At 40.2% G+C, this 13,225-nt stretch overlaps 1 protein-coding gene across 2 annotated transcripts; it reads left to right on the forward strand.

The window, feature by feature from the left end:
- The first annotated feature begins 1,045 nt into the window (after positions 1 to 1,045).
- Positions 1,046 to 3,486, forward strand: fbp1b (fructose-1,6-bisphosphatase 1b). Of its 2 annotated transcripts, none has more exons than XM_040007418.1 (8): positions 1,046 to 1,271; positions 1,652 to 1,814; positions 1,916 to 2,008; positions 2,380 to 2,520; positions 2,605 to 2,742; positions 2,875 to 2,994; positions 3,102 to 3,291; positions 3,381 to 3,486. In XM_040007418.1, the coding sequence occupies exons 1-7, from the start codon at positions 1,102 to 1,104 to the stop codon at positions 3,288 to 3,290; spliced, it is 1,014 nt and encodes a 337-aa protein (XP_039863352.1). In that variant the 5' UTR covers positions 1,046 to 1,101; the 3' UTR covers position 3,291; positions 3,381 to 3,486. The 2 variants fall into 2 exon arrangements, with proteins under 2 accessions (XP_039863352.1, XP_039863353.1); XM_040007419.1 differs by having other exon boundaries at positions 3,384 to 3,486.
- The last annotated feature ends 9,739 nt before the right edge of the window (positions 3,487 to 13,225 follow it).

A 13,225-nucleotide genomic window follows, 5' to 3' on the forward strand; every position in this document is an offset into this window, starting at 1 on the left:
AAAAATATCCCCCCAAATGGATTAACTGACTGATGCTTACGGACAAGGTGTCTAGCGCCTGCTGCATAGTTTTCTCACACGCTAGCCTTAAAAAGTCTCTCTGAAACCTCTTGTTTTTTTGTGTTTGCCTTTTTTAAATAATTTATTGACTTGAAAGAATGCTTGCAGCATGTTACTACCCACCTCACATTACATTACACTGGAGGTTTTTTATCCTACCTGCTATCTTTTAAGTCCAAAGTTTAACTTTGGTTTGTGAAACAGCTCTCTAACTCGTTTTGTGTCAGCTTAACTCAAGCAGCACCATTGATTGTGTGGAGTCCTTTAACTTTTTTAAAAAGTTTGATGATTTCACAGACAGAAACTACCATAACCTAATTATCTGCATGCAGAGACACACTGACACACTCCACCAGTTCATGTGAATAAATGTGACTGTTTATTTTCTCGTACATAGTTGTATTAACCCATCAAAAATTAACACAGAAGTCAGGTAAGATTGCCTCGTACAATGAGTCCTATCATTTGAACTTTGCACCTCTTCAGGATCACGCAGGGAAAACATGTTTACATGCTTGAAAGTGCTGAGTTCGTTGATCCGGTGTAAGGTGTTCACCAGATTTTCTATAATGATCTGAAGGTTTCTGAGTAACAGAAGTCTATTAAATCTCACAAACTGACAGGGGCAAAACTACAGACAATACATGGTCGGTTTAAAAGAGCATCTGTAAATGAAATGAGCTTGGTGCTGAAAAGCTTAGCTGTTTCTATTAAAAGATCTGAGTGCAGTTACGTACTTCAGTGAAATGAATGCAGTTAAACAAAATCAAGTTGCACTGAGACTGAAATCCACTTTAAAATATTGAGTTGTGCATGCTGATAAAAAAAAACTAAAATGTTCACTATCTTTGAACTTTGCTCTTCAAACCCACAGTCACAGAAGTGATCCAACCAGCATCAGAAAGGACACTAGTGATTGGTTAGAAGAGTTGCACACCCCGGTCCCTACCCCTATCTACAGTCCACCCTTTTTAAACTTCGGTGAAACACTTACCTGTTTCACTCAGGGCATTAGGTCTCAGTCCCACGCCTGACAGCAACATGTCTGACAAAGGAGCTTTTGATACCAATGTGCAGACCCTCACCAGGTTTGTTCTGGAGGAAGGCAGAAAGGCCCAAGGAACAGGCGAACTGACAAACCTGCTCAACTCCATCTGCACAGCTGTCAAAGCCATTTCCACTGCTGTCAGAAAGGCTGGGATTGCTAACCTGTGAGTATTACATTCTTTTTTTTTATTCAGACTCTGAAAGGTAGCAAAAAAAACCCCCAGATGCTTCTGAATATTCAGGAAGTTTTCACCGTTTAGCCCTGCAACCAGTGGTTATTTATTTTTCTTATTGAATATACTGTACAGTTTAATTATCTTTTGATATTTGGCTTTAGTGCAGCTACATGCACTGCAGCATGCAATCCAATAAAGCAGTTTTAACTTAACCCCAGGCCAAAGGTAAACCTTGCACAAGTGTGCACAAATCCACCTGGGGCAGAGGACAAGCAGATAATAGATCATAATAGAATATTGTTATCATATTTATTTTATTGAGTTCTTAAATAGCTTCAGAGTGAATAGTTTGTATTTGTGCTTTGAAGATATGGCATTGCTGGGAGCACCAACGTGACAGGGGACCAAGTAAAGAAGCTGGATGTCCTCTCCAATGACCTAGTCATCAACATGATCAAGTCTTCCTTCACCTCCTGTGTGCTGGTCTCAGAAGAAGATGAGAAGGCCATCATTGTGGAACCGGACAACAGCGTATGTGGACTCACACCTGTAGATGTATATTTATGTCTGGATAGGTCTAATATGTGTTCTTTTACTTTGAGAATAAAAAAAATCCTCTTCTCACCTGACAGGGAAAATACATCGTTTGCTTTGATCCGCTCGATGGCTCCTCCAACATCGACTGTCTTGTCTCCATAGGAACAATATTCGCCATCTACAAAAAGGTCAGTGATGCTGGTAGTGCATGCAGATTCCAAGCACATCGGCTTGTTGTTGTTCAACACTGTAGAGCGGTGTCCCGATCAGCCCTGAGTGAACTAACAACAATTCGAATGACATTTATCTTTGCAGAGAAATAATTGGTCGTCAGAGAATTAAATGTACTCAGTATGCTGACATACCATAAACATAACAGCCAATTCAGTACCAGATCAACACACATTGCTGTCCCAGGGTTAACTGAGAACTAAATAACAAGAGGGCATATGTTTATACCGCTGCCAGTAAGGTGTCCTTGTCCTTACCTGTCCTAACAATATGTGATAGCCTGTGGTTCCAATAATAACTTTAAAGTTTTTGATATCTTTCCACATAGACCACAGGTGGGGAGCCGTCTGAGCAGGATGCTCTGCAGCCAGGAAGAAACATTGTAGCAGCTGGTTATGCCCTGTACGGCAGTGCCACCATGATGGTCTTGTCCACTGGTCAGGGAGTGAACTGCTTCATGCTCGACCCTGTAAGTTAATAGATGTCGTCAGAACTGTCACCTGACCGTGCGTATATAAGACAGTATACTGCTTTTTTTCCCTCTGTTTTCCAGGCAATTGGCGAGTTCATCTTGGTGGACCAAGATGTGAAGATAAAGAAAAAGGGAAAAATCTACAGTCTGAATGAAGGATATGCACAGCACTTTTATCCAGATGTGACCGAGTACCTACAAAAGAAGAAATTCCCAGAGGTAAAGCCAATAAAATAAATAAATGAGAATCCTAATGTGGAATTGACCACCATAAAGGTCAATCTCTAATGCTGCATTGAGGAGTAATATGAAGTTAATCTAAGCATAAATTCTACATTTACTTGTTTTCAGGATGGCTCTGCCCCATATGGCAGTCGATATATTGGCTCAATGGTGGCAGATGTTCATCGTACTTTGGTGTACGGAGGAATCTTTTTATATCCTGCTAATGTCAAGAGCCCCAAGGGCAAGGTGAGGAGGTGGAGCTTCTAGAAATGGTCATTTAAAAAATAAAAGAGAAAGATTTTCTGATACTTCATATTCTTATCATGTCACTACTGTTTTGTTTTGCTTTTCAGCTGAGGCTGCTTTATGAATGCAACCCCATGGCCTTCATTATAGAGCAGGCAGGAGGCATGGCCACTATTGGAGCCATGAACGTTTTAGACATCAAGCCCACGAGTATCCACCAGAGAGTACCCGTGGTCCTGGGATCCCCTGATGATGTGCAGGAATACATTGCCATCTACAAAAAGCACAACAAATGAGGTACTTGTGTGATTTTGCTTTGTGTACTCATGAAAGGATGTAACATGTAGGACAATAACTACATTTTTTTTCAATTTCCCCAAATTTAGCAGGTCAAATGTGGTGGTGAGCAGCCTAAATCGGCAATGACAACACAATCCAGAGGCTCAGTCAGCACATTCACTGCATTTTTCTCGGTCGCTCTGTTGCACTGATGAAGAAACCAGGGGCTTCAGTGGATCTATGAACTCGTACTGTGCTGATTCTGTCCTGTTAAAGGGTGTTATTTGTGGAGCGTTACCCTGTATTTTTTAAATAAAAACAAAATGTTTTTCCACGTTCTTCTTACTGAGGTTCCAAAGTCCAGTATGTGCATATGGGTTGTTAGGTATGTCTTCGTGTAAAAACAATATTTTTTCCTATAAGGACAAAGGTCACATTTCAGATCTGAAAGAGAAAGAACTGCTGAATCCCAGTTTACTGAACAAGCCCAGTATTCTGGAGTGGACACTTACACATATTTACATGAGAAAGAAGTCCAGTACATCAAGATTTTTGCTTAAAAATGTGCTCAGTGATGGTAGCATGGGCAGAGCCTGCTCTTTTTCACGCTCTCCGCCCAGGTTTGAGTAACCATGCTAGGAATGCAAGCAGTCTGCTTCTTTATGAGCTCTGACTTTTCCTGAATTTGAGCAGCTTGTGTCACTTATACATAAAAACAATGGTTTCCTTTGATACCGCTGCTAAAAATGCTAAGCAATCAACCCATTTCATTACATCTTAACTCAATGGAACTTTAAAAATGAAGTCCAGACTTTCCAGGACAAGGAAAATTATCCAGTTACTTCCCAGCTGTCTAAATACCTATAAATCAGAGAGGAGAGGAGTTGATCAAATGTTTAAACAAACCAAAGCAAAAATACAGAAGAGAAATTTGAGATAAATCATCCCGGAAGAGACCACTCCTGTGACGATAGAAATGTTCCATCTTAGGATAAAGGTTATCAGAAGAACTTTCACTTTAAAAAAGGATTACTTGTGAAGAAAGTTATTAATGAGGTTTTCTGGACTAATTTGGGACTAATTTGGGATACACTGACTTCATTATTGCTGGCACCAGGTTGGAGTCGCTTTTAGCTTCAGAACTGCCTTCATTCTTTGTGGCATACATTTATTGTATTGAGATCCAACATAGCATATTAGACTCTGAAGACCATTTCAGTAGAGTGAATTCACTGTCGTGTTCAAGAAAGCAGATGATTTGAGCTTTCTCACATGTATACTCTTACTGGAACTCAAGTCATTAGAAGATGGGTGCACTTTGTTCATAAAGGAATGGGTATGTTTAGCAACAATACTCATGGAGGCTGTGGTGTTTAAACCTCAGATGATCCTTAAAAATCCTGACCCTTTTTAGCCAAAGGACAAAAAATGGCGACTTCCCAGAAATGCTGTAAAAATATCACACAGTAATATTTTTCCACTTTAAATGACACAGTCATTTTAAAACTACTTCAGCCTGAAATATAAATATCAAATATTAATTATAGTTTGTGGACTCCAGCTGAGGTGGAGCAGCGGCTGCAAATGGACACACCGTGGTCTTTGCAAGTAAGTGTCCCAGAAGGTGCTGCCAGGTCTTCTCTTTTTCATCCGTGCAAAAGTCACACTGCCCTTACATTGGCTGAAGAAAGGGGCTTGCAGCAGCACCCTGCAGATTTGAATTGATTTGTTTTTGGACCTGTAGACACAGTCCAAAATGAGCATCCCTACATACTGTAAGCCTGCAGTTCCTCTGTGTCCACATGAGCCTCTAAGTGTTTCCCATGCAGGTTGGCCTTGGCCAGGATTTCATCCATCGGCAGCAGTGCATAGCTGGTGGTTACGTGTGTAGGTCCCAGAATCAAACCTCTGGCTGCTGGGACGTAGCGCTGCAGTCTTTGTGGGAGACCAAAATATGCTAATGACCAAAATATAGAGATGAGTCAGAGTTGGATTCCAGCTGATCTCTTTCTTCATCTTCACACTCATAGTGACTTAGAGCAATATAAATAATCAGGAATCTGCTATGGAATCTATTGGAAAAGTGACGATTGGATAATGAACAATGGGTATGGAAAGTGTTTCTGGCCTTATGGCTCAAAACCAATGGAAACAACAACAACAAAAACACATAAATGACAAGTTTGGACACAGATTATAGGTTTCCATTCGGAGATATTGAAGAGGAAGACTTTGATTATGAAAAGGACTGTCAAGGTGGTTATTTTGCCACACACGCTGAGAAAACGAATTTCAAAACGTTTAACTATGCAGAGCACAACATGAATGACCCTGAAAGTAACATTGACCCAGATACCCACTTCTACAATAACACCAATAATACTTGTGAGTACTATACAGATGACCAATTCAATGTGAATATTAAAATGGCAAATGCATTGTCGGTCATACATTTCAATAGTAGAAGCCTGTATAAAAATTTTTCTAAAATTACAGAATGTTTAAGTAAGTTAAAAAAGTTTAACATAATTGCAATATCAGAAACATGGCTCGATAATGAGAAAGTTAGTGAAATGGGACTGGAAGGATACGAATTATTTACAATGAACAGGGTGAATAAAAAAGGAGGCGGTGTTGCTTTATATGTAGATAAAGTTTTGAAATGTAGTCTGATTGAATGCATGTCAAGCACCATAGATAACGTATTGGAATGTGTCACTATTGAAATCCATGTTGAAAAAGCTAACAATATAATTATAAGTTACATCTATAGGACACCAGGTTCATGCCTTGAGATATTCAATGAAAAACTTGCTGCTATGTTTAGCAACCTAAATGATAAAAAAGTGCAAATAATTTGTGGTGATTTTAATATAGATTTGCTAAACCCAAATGGACATCAGAAAACAACAGATTTCATAAATACAATGTATAGTAACTCCCTTTTCCCTGTAATTATAAAACCAAGTAGAATAACAATTGATACAGCTACATTGATAGATAATATATTCACAAATAAAATTGACCATGAAATAGTAGGTGGACTTCTTATAACTGATATAAGCGATCATCTTCCTGTTTTTGCAATTTTTCAAAATTATTTTGGGATTAAAACTAAACAAAAGAATCAAATATTTGATATGATACGACATAGAACAACAAGAGTCATTGCTGCCCTCCAGGTGGACTTAAAGGAACACAATTGGAATGAGGTTTTTGCAAATGAAGATTCAAATAGTGCGTATGATGCATTCTTATCAACTGTAATTTCACTATATGAAAAACATTGTCCTTTAATGAAAATCACTAGAAAGCATCACAGATCAAATAAGCCATGGATCACAAAGGGGATAGAAGATGCATGTAAAAAGAAAAATAATCTATATAAGAGATTCATAAAACAGAGGACAAAAGATGCTGAAATAAAGTACAAGTTATATAAAAATAGATTAGTAAATATTATAAGAACAAGTAAGAAAGAATATTACCACAAATTATTGGAGCAAAGTAGAAGTAACACACAAGAAACATGGAGGATATTAAACTGATGCCCTCAGACGTTGGTGTGTTGGTGGTCCTTGTCGTCTGGGGCTGGGCGCTCATGTATGTACCGGCTCACTCCTGGTGGCCGATTGGCGGGGCCGGGCGCCTGTGGCCCGGCTGGGCTCCTTCTGGGGGGTGGGATGCCCTCAGGCCTCTGGGCCTGAAGCTCGGTCCTCTCTGGCACAGCTGGCTGCCGGCAGAGCCCGCGGGCACGCCACTGCAACCCCCTCTGGCCTCTGCTCCGTAGCTGCGGGGTGACCTCTCCTTTGGGGCTCTACTCAGCTCTTCCCAGGAGGGTGGCACGGTTCCCCCCACTTTGGTGGTCCTCCTCGGGTCCTTGTACTCTGGGGCCTCTGGATATCTGGGGCCTGGATCTCCTCCATACCTGCTTCATACCCTGGTGGACGGGGCTATGGCTCCCCACACTCCCTAGCAGATCGTTACATGGAGAAACCTTTGGAATACAAGCATGCTGATCCACACAGGTGTGCACACAGACACGGACTACAGCTTTCTTGGCTGCTGCCTCAAAGCACATTGTGCGCTGTCTATCTTGCGTGCTGCACAATATCGTTTATTATTTAGTATCTACTGTTATCTACTGCTAGCTAGTTTATTGTGATAGTGCTGTTTTTTTTTTATTATGTTGCTCTTTGTTGTTTGCTTTCTCTTCTGCTTTTTTTCTCCATACAGGTGATCCAGGTGTTTTTTTTGTTTTTTTTCTTTCTTCCCCCCCTTCTCACCGTCTCTTCTCCCCTTTGGTTTTCTCTCTCTCCCTCTCTTTCTTTCATTCTTTCTCCCTGTCCTATCCCCCAGTCATGTCTATCCCGTTTGTAGCAACTGAAAATAAAATAAATTCATAATTATAATAAAGGTCAATCAAATGGACCAATATGGCAAGGCCATGATGATCCACTTGGTAAAATAAATCCGCTTGGCATCTTTCTTGGCCTTAAGACAACAATTCTGATGGCTAAAGATCCAAACGGGACAAAAAAAAAAAAAAAAAAAAAAAATGTTTATGAATCCACTGACAGAAACAAAACCAACAATTTCTTAATTGCACTAGTTTTGCATCTGTTGCCGAAGCCTGATACAGTTCATTTTTTTAATGCATTACATAATTTGTTTTTGTCTAAAAACTGTTAAAAACACATCAACCTTTGAAATGTTTCTTAATTACGATTAGCATTCAAATTGTAGTTTATTTAGAGCCAATCCCACATACAGGCAGGGGCGCCAACAAGGGGGGCCGAGGGGGGGGGGCACAAGAGAGGAAGACATCCTACAATAAGTTGATTAACTTGTTATTTATTCCAGCATATATAATTTCTGGCATTCCTATTGTGTCACTAGGAGGAAGAAGAAAAAAAAAAAAAAAAAAAAAAAAAAAAAAAAAAAAGAGAAAAGACTCAAAGGTGGATGTTACACACACACACACACACACACACACACACACACACTTGGAATGGAATGTTTGAATGTAAAAAATAGTGCCACCTGGTGGAAAAATCCAAAAAATTAAATTGAAGGCCAGTAGTCCAAAATAAAATCTTAACATAAAGAAATGCCTTAGTTGATGTCAAAATAAATGTGGGATCAAAAATTGTATTTTGAAATATTTTTGGCCTTAGTATAAAATGTGGCGGTTTTTGCGTAGCTTAGAGATATGCCACAAAAAATAACAAAAAATAACAATATCCTCTGGGAAATATCAGATTCATTCAGCACAACCAAAATAGCCTGAAAATAAACAAACAGAATGGCACAAAACATCCCCAGGGTCCCTAACCCCCAGGTTAAATGGTGTTCAGTTAGTCCATTATTGTAGGGTCTATCTTACAACATAAAGCACCTTGAGGCAACTGATGTTGAGACCCAGGTTAGCTGTTTGTCCCGGTTTCCCCTTTTTACGCTGAGCTAAAGTAACTGGCCACTGGCACTGACCTCAAATGAAAACTTCTGTTTTAAAAAGTGAGCTTTAGCAATGAATGGGGAAGAATTTGACACGTTTGAACAGGTTTCCCCTCTTTATGCTAAGCTAAGCTAACTAGCTTCTAGCTCCAGCTAGAAGAGGCACACTTGAGAGCAACAGCAGTCTGTACAGACCCTTCTATTATTCATCCATAATGCTGAGCACATTTCATTTCTTTGAGCCTTTGTGGTTCTTTGCTAGCTCCTGATGATCTTTGGCAGCAGCAACATGCTGACAGGCTTCAGCAGTGCCAGAAATCTTTGAGCTTTGCCACAGCACTAATGAGCCATAAAGACTCACAGAGAAAAACAAAAAGATCCAGCAGAAAATGCCTCATTCAATCAATCAAGTTTATTTAGAAAAGCAGTCACTGCTGTGTGTAGAACAACAGCGACTACAAAGTCAGCATATACAGGCTGAATTATAGCCTACAGTAGCTTCCATCACGGAAAATAAAAATAAGTATGTCTGGAATACATCTGAATGAACTGAACACTGTCGCAACACAATAATAACACGGTTGCGTGCATCGATGGCTGCTGATGTCACTTGGAAATTTACTGTGAAGTCTAAAGCTCCCCTGAGAGCATAATGGAATTATTATTACTTAAATTAAAAAATAAATAAGATGTGAGAAAATTGTATGTGACTCATAAAAGCTAACCGTTGTCAACTTAAAGCAGATGTTTGATCAGAAGCTGAAGGCCCGGTGCTTTTGAAGGAGCTCTTTTGTATACAGAATGCAGAATAATTTATGTAGCCCTAGTATGCTGGGTGGAATCCATACTGTCTGCTTTTCTCTGAAATCTAAACCACTTCCTTTTTAATGTGCGTTTGTCAGTGTCAGCATTCAAGGGCCTCGGTGCCCATGAGACCGCCTAACACTTACACATTTCAGGCACTCTTGTTTATTTCAATTTTGTTCAGACTGTGTATGATTATAGGTTACAGAGTCAATATTTAGATTCTGCAGGAAAAGCAAAACTCAGCCTGTTCATTTTCCCCTGGCTACTGTGTGTGTGTGTGTGCGTGTGTGTGTGTGTGAGTGTGCGTGCGTACTGTTTGTGTTCGCTCATGTATAAGACAAGATAACAGTCTTATTCAGTCTGAATGATTGGAGTATGTTTGGAACAAGTATTTAAAATGTGTGAATTACTGTGTTTTAAAGAAATTTGTTTCCCAAAAAAGGGCTATCAGACAAAAAAATACCACATTAACAGAGGGTTGAAACAGCAATGTTAGCCAGCATGAAAGAAAATTTCAAATAAATCAGGTGTCACTGACATTTCTGATTTCAATTTTTTTTTCCCGTTACATTTTGTTTTTGCCTTTTTCCCTCCTTAACCACAGCGGGCCACTAGCTGCCGTCTGCTTTTGGAGTCACTTCACTACCTGACTGACATCCAGCCTATGTCCAGACAGGCTCTGTTTATCTTACACTCTGATGAAGAGTGCTATAGTTGTTTGTCTGTGGTGCATCTGCGGTGCTGACAGCTTACTCAATAAAATCAACATCCTTCCCCCTCTATCCCACATCAGTTTTGCTTGTGCCGACAATCACAAAAACAACAGCTTCTCCAGTTTATGTCCCTGCAGAGTAGCATGACCAGAGTGAAGCAATGATAGCTACTCTATCCAGTCAGAAATGCACAGGACTGACTGGTTGTAATCAAATTTGGTCCACAGATGAGAAAAAAATGAAGATAAAGCACTTGCGTCGGATGTTATCAGTCCATTCAATGTGCGTTAGTAGAAATCGATAAAGTAGGGTTTATCTTTAGATCTTAGCATGCTAAAACAGCACACTACTGACCTTTTGTAATAGTTTTTGAAATATTATTTCCATCTGGTTGTGCAACACAAAGAAAGAAAACATAAAAGCGTTTTAAAACTTCTTCCATGATGCTAGATATTAGACCTGCCATCTGACTGGCAAAGCTTTTCTCTGCACAGTGACAGCACACAGACCCAGAGAGCCCATGTTTAAATTAAACAAACTCTGTGTTCCCAGACCACCCTGACTGGAGCTGTCACTGCAAATACTTAATTCCCCATCCAGTAAGAATCCATATTTGTACCCAGTACTTCATTCATCAAATACTTTTTTTTTCTTGGAGTTTCCATGGTCACTACACATGAGACCCCATTTCATGTTCCCACATCTAAAAGCCAAAAGCTTCAGTCTGACATCCGAGTGACTGTAGTACAATAAAATACCCACTCCGGTAATCCACCCAAAGCTTTTTTTTGTAACTATTGCTTTTCTCTTGTGTAAGCTGCCAGAAAATGTTTTGGCCACTATTTCACTAGGAAATATTAATGCTCATGAGCACAGCATGACCAAAAACACATAAGAGATATAGAGTTTATACATAATGACTGCTTAATGGCAGGAAAATAGTTGACATGGATCAGTACATCAGGACAAAACATTATCCTGCTTGCGTGTCCTTGAAATGATTCTGCAGAAAGGTTGGTGTCTCTTATTTTTATTTGAGGTGGTTCAAATCGAGTACCAAGGTCTTTTGCAGCATTTGTATACAGAAGCAGAAAAAAAGAGTCTCCTCAAATGCTCTTGATTTATTCTGTGGTGTCATGGATGAGGACAATTGAGCCAGACCACCACCAGTGCTGCGCCTTAAAAAGGGTGGTGTGTTTGGATTAAAGGCATGCATGTGGTTACTGTCACTGAAGATAGCCTCATCTGAGCTCTGACCACAACATCTTCATTAACTGAAGTCTGTATTTCTTCTCCTTGTAGGGTTAGTATGTATTGTAACAAAAGTAATTGTACATTTGTAGATGTTTTGGTACGAGGAATGTCTCACTGTCCTAACACTTATTGTGCATGTCTTGGTCTACACCATATAAAACTTTGTCAAATTGAGTTGTACAACAGAAACTGCTGACACTCAGCAGGATCTCAGAAACCAGCCAGTATATATTTACTATGTCTAGCCCCAGCTTTCCAAAAATACTCTGCCAGAATCTTCTGGGAACAATGGCCCATGCTACTCATACAGTGTCTTTAATTCTGAACATCATTGTGATTACTCAGGCAAATGTTAGGATAGGCCACATCTTGTCTTCGGTCTCCTGAAACAGCAGCTATGCCTGAAAGACTGAGTTTAAACGTGCCTGTCACTGGCAAGATGCCAGATGGAAAGGCTTACATGTACAGAATCAAAACTGGCTGTTCTGCATCCTTCTCACAGCCCTGCAGAATTCACGACTTCTTTTTAATTTGTGAGAGTCGTCGCTTCTGGATCAGCTCCTCCATTGAAGGCTGCTGGTGACATTGACTACGTATCGTGGTGTTGCTGAGACGGTCACAGAGGGACACTCGGAGAATCTGATGCAAACAGCACATTCGGAAGACCTCGAGCTTGTTGAGGTCATGCTTGAGAATGAAATTGGTCTCAGATCCACAGAGAAGAATGGGCAATACCAGTGTGCGGTACAGGCGGATTTTGGTGATGAGAGTGGTGAGGGTGTCTTCTTCCAGATGCACCATTGGAGGGAGGCGAAAGCCGCCGCTTGACCGACTCTTGAGTGCATTTCCGTCATTGATGCTACTTTGTGATGGCAAAACGAGTGTCTACTGCTCTATCTGAAGCTTAACTCTCTGTTCCAATCACTTTAAGAGGCCCCATTTGATTTCTTCCAAAATTGTCAAGAGGAACACAGAACACAAGTCTTTTGTAATGTTGGCTTACTCCCTGTGGTGTTAGTGTGTTCCATAAAGCAAGCCAAAGGAATTTTTAAAGTCTTGCTGATGGGAAACCAGAACAGCAAAACAAATCTGTTATTCCTCACATCACACACCAGGATGACCTGTGTTTGAACTTGTAGTTTTGTTCTCGTCTTTGAGCTCAAAGTCAGTCAAATCTTTTTTCCTGCTGTGGTGCACCGCTTCCCACACAGGGGTGCAATAAATCACAGAAATGTGGTATGATCCTAAAAAATATGTGGTGTGATAAGAACAGGGGGTGTGCTAGAGTCTGGACAATATGAAAAGAGAAACAATATTCTGCAAGCATATATATCAACATGCCTACATATATAAAACTATCTACAACCATGCAGACAGGTCTGTGAGTACACAGAGTAGGCATTGCAATGGGTTTCTCTAATGCTAATTCATTATGTTAGGATGAAATCTAGTACAAGTTTACCAACAGAATCATCTTGGGCCCCCAGTCCCTCAGGCAGTCATCCGTCTCTGTGTATTCCCCAACTGGTTGGAAATTTGCTGCGAAATCTATTGCTAAAGTCCCATTCACTCAGGGGTAAAGAATTTTGAAGGTTGACTTTGGCAGTCAGCTAGAAATCATAGCAATGACAGGGAGCCTTTTGGTGCAATACCTTTTATGTGAATGATTTCACATGGTGACAGCCAGTAACCTCCAGCAACTGCTTGCAAAAAGGGTTGGG

The sequence above is a fragment of the Simochromis diagramma genome, unplaced genomic scaffold (assembly GCF_900408965.1).
Source record: "Simochromis diagramma unplaced genomic scaffold, fSimDia1.1 OVJJ01000682.1, whole genome shotgun sequence".
Lineage (NCBI taxonomy): Eukaryota > Metazoa > Chordata > Actinopteri > Cichliformes > Cichlidae > Simochromis > Simochromis diagramma.